Genomic DNA, 9,485 nt, shown 5'->3' on the forward strand with positions numbered 1-9,485 from the left:
TCTCTGCCCCGAAAATACTACTATTTCAATACTATATCAATAGTTCTTCAAAACGAATCATTACTTTTCAAAGCAAAAACCAGCTGTTTTACTGTGATAGATCCAGGTTTTGTGTGCTACATGAAGAGCTAGGCGCCCATGTCTGCCTCAGACTCACCTATTCCACACTTCCCGCAGATAAGAATTTCATTACCGGGAACTAGAGACATGTCAGAACACACTGAGCATTTTGGTTCTTCCCCAGGGACACCAGCTGTGCGAGAGAGCAAGAGAATAAAGCTTCAGTTACTTCGTCACAAAGCACTAATACCATACTATCACACAGACATCTCACAGGAAACAATGACATATCAAACAATATTTCTGCTTTCTAGCTTGCTGATTAATTATTGCTGCTTCTTAAAATCCCAGGTTTGTACAATGAATTTCCACCCTGACTTCTTACCATGCTGTATGTCTTTCCAAAACACCCAGAACTTGGAGTTGTCTTCAAACGTCACAAAGCAACTCTGTTTTGAGGTGCTCACCTATAGGGAAATGGAATGAGCAACGTTAGTGTTGTGAAATGCGAACATCAGACTGTAAAAAACATAAATACGTCTTCGCCAAATGAATTATTCATGATTAGGAGAGCATGCTATCAGCTCATGAACATCTCTTGTATGTCTCCTCCAGGGACCCAGCAATTCATTTTGTCCTCTGTAGGGGACATTGATTTTTGGGAATTTCACATGGCACAGTTTTATATGTCTGGTGTATCTTAAAGTGGACATCCTGAGCTTTCAAAGCACAGTATGATTTTCTTTTTCAAGAAAGACATCTCTTTTTTCTTTTTAATACGTGTCCTTTGTAAGGTACATCATTTTCACCTTCAACAGGGTTAAAAAAGAAAGAACAATATTCCAATTAAATATGACACTTTTGGCAATTTGACACAAATAAATGCTCTTGTTAAAGACCTGTTCACACCAAGGATGATAACAATAAAGATACTACTATAACGATAATGGCACAGAGAAACAATATCATTGGAATCACTTTTAAAATTATTTTTTCCAGCTGATGAACGATAAAAACAATGACAGCCAATCAGAATCCATCCTGCTTTAAAGAGCTCAGACATTTAGAGAGGCAGACAACAAAACTGCAGCGTGCTAATATAAATGCTAATATAGTTATCATTCTTGGAGTGAACAGGCCTTTATTATACTATTTCTTTTCCATTGGAAGTTGACACAAATTTTGAGTTTTAAATTATCAGAAAGCAAATACTACATACACAAATGTTGTTAATACCATTTTATAGACTATGTGCAAAGTCTGATTTATCTATGTTTAAACTGAGATTTAGAATTTTTTTTATAAAAAATCAGATGTTTTTAATACTCCAAGCACCATAACAACTCCATTCCAAGTTGCAATGCTTTTTGTTGCTGTGTCCCAGCAGGATATATGGTGTGTGCAATAAAACAGAGATGTTCTGTGCATTCAGTGCAGGTTTTTATAAGAGTATCAGTGACTCACTCTCTGGATTTTGCCCAGGTAGTAAAGGCCGTCAGACCAGCGGCACAGAACGTACTGGCCCACAGTCAAGTTGGTCTCCTGGTCGCTGCAGGTTTTCTCTCTCTTGGGAAGCAGGTGCTTGGGTTCAAGAGGGTCCGACCCGACTGTCAGATATCCGTCCCGACAGGCCGATTCCAACATGCTGACTGTAGAAACACCTACACTTCCTGTGGGTCTGCGGTAAAATGCAAAGAACACACGAAGATTATATCAAGTTTATCACATGTGATGTTTCCCAGAGATGCCAAAAGCGGAATTACTTGCATCAGAAACATAATCTTTAACTGTATTTTTCTATGTGAAAATGATTTAAATATGGAAACCTTAGTGACCAGTGACCTCTTATCTCTATAAAAAACTCCCATAGAAACCAAGATAAACACTGACATAATAAGGGTTTTTATGCACTTCAGTTTAGTTGCATTTACAAATAAACACCCAGAAAATGGCAGCAAAAAGGCTCTTGTCAAAGACATGTATTTCTGTGCCAGTTGTTTTACGATTTTTATTCACCAAAAAAGTATTTACAGATGGAAAAAAAGGGGGTTTAAGGATATATATTTTCAATTAATTCAATTAATAAGCATAAATGCAGAGCACCATCAGTCTAAATGCATGGCTCATCTCACATAATTAGGCTAAAGCTTTACAAATATGACAGTCTTCTAGGTTTCAGGAAAATTCATGGGGCTAAACAAAAGAGATACTATGGAAGCTTGTTTCCGCCACTGAAGAATTCGGTGATAAACTCGCAATTAGAGTTGTCAAAAGTACCGACTTCGGTACCTATTGGTACTGAAATTTTAAAAATGTGACGCTTTCGTGAACACCTCTGATTGGCCATCGTGTTGACGCGCTCATCGGATATGCCTGTGATTGGCTAAAATGATCAACGCACGGAAGTGTTTGAATTTGAAAGCGCTTTGAAAGTGGGAGCGCAAGCGATTGAAAGCAGGTGTCTAACAGTGGACCGATCCGCGATAGACGCCTGCTTTCAAACGCTCCCGTGTGTATCTGTGTAAGCGCTTAGTGAAGAGATTTATTGATGACTATTTACAACGTTTTTACAGCGTTGATCATTGAAGCCAATCACAGACATATCCAATGAGCCGTGAAAACAACGGCCAATCAGAGATGTTTACGAATCCACTCAACAGCGCCAAATACTATAGAATAACACAAGACGTGTCACTCGTATTGTTTTGAATGGGAGAAAGTGTAACGCGCAATATGGCGGAATAAGTCCCGCCTTCTAAATAAGAGCCAATCGCCGACTGGTAAAGTCATCGCGTCACTTCAGCGGCCGTTAGAATCACCGGTTTCTATAGAAACAGTCAGACGCACGCCTCCGAAGAGACGCGCATTTAGGTCTGCGCATGCGCATTAGCTTGATCCAGCCTGAAAATTTGTTTTTTTGTCATGATTCGAGCATTTAGAAACTAAATTTATGAGCCGGTTGTTGTTAGATGTCATTGGTGATTTCAAATATGAAATTTAACGTAAGGTTGGCTAACAGTTTTGGAGAATTTGATGTTTCCCCATTCAAAGAGATTGCATGATGCCCAGGATGCCCGAGAGGCGTTTCAAAGATGGCCGCCGAGTGAAATGACTTGTCTTAAAGGGACTTTGACAGCACTTCGAAAGCGTCACATTTTTTACATTTCAGTACCGACTAGGTACCGAAGTCGGTACTTTTGACAACTCTACTCGCAATTGTGAGAAAAAAGTCAGAATCGCAAGATAGTCAGAATTGTGAGATATAAACTCACAATTGCAAGAAAAAAAGTCAGAATTGCGAGATAAAAAGTCACAAATATCTTTTACATTTTTTTAAAATCCATGATGGAAACAAGCTTCCATAAGACACAGATTTGTCCACTCATTGATGTGATTTTAAACATAGGATCATAAGAATTTCCAACCCTGTTTGTTTTACACTGCTTCTTCAATAATTCCCAACCAGAAATGTGTCCTTTTAACTTTTATAAGTTAAAGGACACATTTTATATTTTACATTTATTTATATTTTATATTTATTTTATATTTATTTATACATATTATAATTTATATTAACATGAGTTTTAAAATCATACTATTTATTTTTTCATTTACTAAAATCTTGTGACGACCGTCCTGCATCTACAAAACATCTCTAAACATCTCCAAATTAGAAGACGCTTTTAAAAAAATCATTTGCCAACAATTTAAGGCATGAACACACCAAGCAGACGCCGACGAACTAGTGGTGACGAAAGCAGACTGCGGGGTTGGCTCATGTCGGCAGTGTCTAGGTCCAAAGTTGCCCTGACACGCCAAACAGACGCTCAACGGCCAAGTAGCACGTCCGTTCTGCGCCTGCGTAAGATGAAATGCCTTTCCGTACCTGCAGGTGGCAGTAGCTGAACAGCCAATCAGAATGATCAGATGGCCCAACAGACCGACGAGCTCCGACGCTGCTGAATCGGCCGAAAAAAAGCAGACGAGAACCAACTTCAGCCAACGGTGTGGAACACACTGAGAAAACTTAGTCGGCCTACGAACAAAAACTGACAGACAGCCGACCGTCGGGTTGGTGTGTTCCTGCCTTAACAGACTACAAAAACCACAAAGATCAGTTTACATGCTTCTGTAGTCCTTATATAGTAACTTATATACAAAATAAGAGTCTTAAAAAATTTCAAAAAAGTTTTTTTTTTTTTTTTTTTTTTTTTGTAAAACAAAAGTAATGTCAAACAAATGCCTTTTTTTACTCATAAATGTTTTACCTATTCTAAAAACATATAGGAAATTCCTGTTATTTATTGGAAATTCCAATAGCTTGAAATAACTACTAACAACTACAAATTCTCTTCAGGTTTTTGGCGCTACAAACTAAACCGACTAGACACAATTAAGGTACTTTTTTTGTTTTTGAAGTTGACAAAATGGATGAATCAATAAATACCTGCTTTGTTGCCATTCGTGTCGAAATGCTCATGATGCTTAAACACTCTTTCTGGAGCCTCATAGTAGATTTTCTAAATAGTGACGTAAACGATTCAGTGTCGGTTGATTTGAACGATTCAATGACTCGTTTGTAATGCAAAAAGCCACTGATCTATTAAAATATAATTTATATAGATCAGCAGTCGCCACCTACTGGCGTAACGATGTAATCTGCAGAAAATGTCAGCGAACAAATCTTTTAAGTGAACAGATTCAAATCACTGAGTTGAATCAATATACAAACACTTATTAGTAGCAAATTTATTTTATATTTGAGCGTCATCCAAACACATTTATAAAAGCCGAACACATTACACACATTTATTTAAATAATTGATATCAAATAAATGATATATTACATATAATAAATGTAATATAATTACTTATATAACAAAATTATTACTCGTTCTTTTATTGATCTATTAATTAGAAGACGTTTACAGCTTAAAATCGTTTATAGGTTCAACAAAGTTTTCACAACCCCCTGGCTAGGAATCACTCACTGTGCAAGTATGTAGCCTACAGTACACCAGGTAAGTATGTACTGAACGTGCATGATGGTTTGACAACCCTGCAGGAATTTTACAGAACTGCAAAGAGATTCATCCAACCACAACTGTGCACATGGGGAATACTGCCTGACTCAATCTCAACCCTGATGAGTTAAAAAGGGAGCAGAGAAACAGAGCTGGTTGACTCATCGTCAGGATGTGAACTTCAGACTTACTGATCTCGGCCAGTTTTCTTCTACTGCCATGCACCAGACCCCTTTACAAATATTCAAATCAATCGAAACCAGCCGGCCAAGAATCACACAATCTGCAACCGTGCTGTAACTAAAAGAATAAAACATGCGTGCTTTTCTCTGCGTGACAGAAAACTGTTGCATCATCTTCAAAAGCATCCACGCCAGCTTAAAAAGTCACTTTAAAGCCATGCCCTCTTCTCAAAAGTCTATTAATTCAGTTGCGTATATAAATCATAGCCAACTATGAATCTTTGCACGGACTCCCTCCCCATTTGAAGACATGCAACATCATCAGTGCATGCTGGAAAACTTGCGCACTGCTAAAACTTCTCTCAGGGACTCAGACAAGTTGTCATGCTGGCTGGAATCAAACACGACATGCACAAAAACTCAGTATTACTGTTTCGTCTGCATGAATAAGTTCGTCAGATCAGTTGTGACTGTTACGCACTACAATGCTGCAGGTTTTGAATCGGGTCACATTCAAACACATCTCGCGCTGAGATTACCGCTTTGATTTCTCTCCAATCCCGCGGGTAAAACGCGCCAAAAAGTGTAGATATTCCTCCTCTGGCAGCCCGATATCCCATTCGCGATGTGTGAGGGAGTTTCTGGTGTTTTTACAGCACAAGAAGAGAAGAAATGCAGTCAGTGCACGTCGCCATTTTTTCACCTTTTCCCGCGAATCATTTACGTTTTGCTTATGTAATTAACATAACCCGATCATCATCATCATCCGCGTACAGGAAGTACAGCAGCAGCGGTCTCGAGGAGGGGCTACAGAAGCTCTGCTCCAATGACAAAATAAAGACATTAAATGCTCTTAATACTACAACATGACAGTGGAAAAAACTGTAGTGCAAGTCAGACATCAAACTCGTGTGGACTGTGAAAGCGGACAAGCTGACAACTGACAATATACAGTGGATTTATGCACGGAAAAGACAAGATTTTAAACATTCATAGAGCTATTTGATGTATACTGTAGATCTACCTACAGAAGGATAGATAGATAGATAGATAGATAGATAGATAGATAGATAGATAGATAGATAGATAGATAGATAGATAGATAGATATTAATATCAAGATATTAAAATTATAGTTATATGTAGATTTCATTTATTTTTTCTGTTTTTATTTTTATATTAGATTTTAAAAATAAAATAGATAGATAGATAGATAGATAGATAGATAGATGGATTTTAAAAGTATATAAAGATATTTGTAGATTTCATTTATTTTTTCTATTTTTATTTTATATTAGATTTTAAATATAAATGTATAGTTATATAAAGTTATATGTTTAAAATAAAGTTATATAAACAGATAGATGATGGATGGATGATGGATGGATATTAAAATTATAGTTATATGTCATTTATATATATCATTTAATTTTTTTTCTATTTTTATTTTTATAGTAGATTTTAAATATAAATGATTAGTTATATAAAGTTATATGTTTATGGATGGATGGATGGATGGAAAATTATAGTTATGTAGATTTCATTTATTTTTATTAAGTTTTTATTTTTATAGTAGATTTTAAAAATAAAATGGATTGATTGATTGATGGATGGATATTAAAAGTATAGTTGTATAAAGATATTTGTAGATTTCATTTATTTTTTCTATTTTTATTTTTCTATTAGATTTTAAATATAAAATGTAGTTATATAAAGTTATATGTTTAAAGTAAGACGGATAGATAGATAGATATTAAAATTATAGTTAGGCCTATATGTATTTCATTTATTTATTTATTTTCTATTTTTATTTTTATAAAATGTATAGTTAGATAGATAGATTTCATTAATTTTCTTTCTCCATTTTTATTTTAGATTTTAAATATATGGTTATTTGAATATTAACATTTAATGATTTTTTTATCTATTTGAATCTACGTAATTGATATTTTGAGCATGATACGTTTGTTCATGTTATTTATGAAAGTTATTATAAAGTGTTATGGTTTTATTTTTGATGAGGATGTGGATGTGCGAGATGTGACAGAGAGAGTGAGCTGTCAGCATATATGCTCTTGGTATCAAAGGTTTGCTGGCAGTGCAACTGTCACAATGCAGTTACATTTTTAACACATAATGGCTTGCTGGCATAACAGTAATATTATTAGATTTTTGTGAAATTCGGACATTGTGATTCAGATAGACATCACAGGGTCACGGCAAGCTGACTAAATGAATTTTTTCTGTCGCAAAACAAAACTAACCATAGACTGAATGCTACCAAGAGAATTTAGTTTTTTGATGCAGACTGTTAATTTGAACATATGGTACAAAGTGTTGAACCCTTCTCAAGTGCAGTAATCACTCTAAGAAACCACCTGTTCTGTTCTTTTCTCTCATTCCGCTTTGAAGTTTAAACTAAGAATCTTGTGAACAATTGAATGTGTTTAAGGAAGGGGGAAAGTAGCTGAAGTTTCTCTCCAAAGCTAGTTTTTAATAGTTACTTTCAGGACTTTTAAAAACTGCTTACCAGCTCAACTAGGTAGATTTTTTGCATACATTTCTGTAAATGTTAATATGAAGGTAACATGCTGCAAAATCAAAAACAAAATGCTGCAGCGACAAATATTACACTTTTACAGAAACATTTCAAGTATAAATGAGGTGATTTTACACATTTGCCACTGCATGCATATGTGAAATAGTGAAAATATATCAGAAAACATTTTAAGTGTAAACTTCATCAGCCCATTTGATCTTTTCATGTGCTAATCTGATACTATATTTGATAAGGATGTATGCAACACAAATTTGAACTAGATTAAAAAGTTTGTCAAGACAAACTTTAAGTTGGCTTGAAAAAGCCGGTCCAGAAAGTTTGAAGAAGTTTTAAAAGTTTTCAGTTTGAAAGTTTAAGTTTTAGTTTAGTAGATAGATAGATAGATAGATAGATAGATAGAATCAGGGTACTCAAGGATTTTATTATGTGGTTGCTAAGGTACTTAGGATGGTTGCTAGGCTGTTGCTATGTGGTTGCTAGGGTACTCGGGGTGGTTGCTAGGTGTTGCTATATGGTTGCTAGGGTACTCGGGGTGGTTGTTAGGGTGTTGCTATACGGTTGCTTGGGTATTCCATATATGATAGATAGATAGATAGATCGATTTAGTTTGATAGAAAAAACAAAATAACGACATATTTAGTGATGGCCGATTTCAAAACACAGGAAGCTTCGGAGCACAGATGAATCAGTGTATCAAATCTGCAGTTCGGAGCGCCAAAGTCACTTGATTGTTTGATGGCAGTTTGAACCACGATCCGAATTATGATTCGACACACTTGATTCATTTATGCTCCGATGCAGTTTTGAAATCGGCCATCACTAAATAAGTCGTTATTTAGTTTTTTTTGGCACACCAAAAATATTCTCGTCGCTTTATAATATTAATATTGAACCACTGTACTCACATGAACTGATTTAACCGTTTTCGGTAGTATAATTTAGACAGAGATCGTTTCTGAAACACTGTAGAAATGCCAGTGTAGACGAGGATCGTTTTCATTTTAAAACGAAAATGCACTAGTGATAAACAGAAGGATATCATGCGTTGGTGTGGACACTATCCATCCATCCATAACGGTACTGTTTTCAAAAACTTGCACTTTGAAACCCGACCAGTTTTCAAAAATGTATTTTCAGGCCCCTAAACGCTGTTGACATGTAAATCAATGGCCAAAACTCATAAAAAAGTTTTCCATTTTCAGTGAAAATGGTGTCAGCATCCCCTAAAATTGAAAAAAAGTTTTTCATGACCATTTTCACTCTCTTACCCTTTAAAGGTCCCGTTTTTCGTGTTTTTTTGAAGCTTTGATTGTGTTTATAGTGTGCAGTATAACATGTGTTCATGTTTCGCGTGTAAAAAAACAGTATTTTTCACATAATTTACTTATCTGTATACCACTGTTTCCACTGTCACAAAAACCACGATAAAAACGGGCTGATGACTTCCTTGTTCTATGAAGTCCCTCCTTCAGAAATACGTAACGAGTTCTGATTGTGCCAGCGGTTCCTGTGTTGTGATTCGACAGCAGCTTAGCGAACCTTGCCCGGAAAGGTCACGCCTCTTACCATAACGTGGAGATGCACGCGCTCAGTGTTATTGTAAACATGTCTTTAATTTTACCCTATCAATTTGAGCCGGAATCAGACCCGGTGATTGGAC

The 9,485-nt window shown here is 35.9% G+C and overlaps 1 protein-coding gene across 2 annotated transcripts in view; it reads right to left on the reverse strand.

Annotated features, from left to right (window-relative positions):
• phf19 (PHD finger protein 19) overlaps window positions 1-6,198 on the reverse strand; it is a 37,651-nt gene extending 31,453 nt beyond the window's left edge. Inside the window, exons 1-4 of one of the 2 annotated variants that reach the window (XM_048209969.1) lie at window positions 5,806-6,198; window positions 1,525-1,730; window positions 446-527; window positions 158-253 (exon numbers count right to left, since the gene is read on the reverse strand). In XM_048209969.1, the coding sequence (XP_048065926.1) occupies window positions 158-253; window positions 446-527; window positions 1,525-1,704 (358 nt within the window). In that variant the 5' untranslated portion in view covers window positions 1,705-1,730; window positions 5,806-6,198. Of the gene's footprint in view, window positions 1-157; window positions 254-445; window positions 528-1,524; window positions 1,739-5,805 lie in introns of both variants that reach the window. The other variant, XM_048209968.1, reaches the window with a different exon arrangement.
• Window positions 6,199-9,485: the final 3,287 nt, after the last annotated feature.

Source organism: Megalobrama amblycephala, linkage group LG12 (assembly GCF_018812025.1).
Source record: "Megalobrama amblycephala isolate DHTTF-2021 linkage group LG12, ASM1881202v1, whole genome shotgun sequence".
In the NCBI taxonomy this organism is placed as follows: Eukaryota; Metazoa; Chordata; class Actinopteri; order Cypriniformes; family Xenocyprididae; genus Megalobrama; species Megalobrama amblycephala.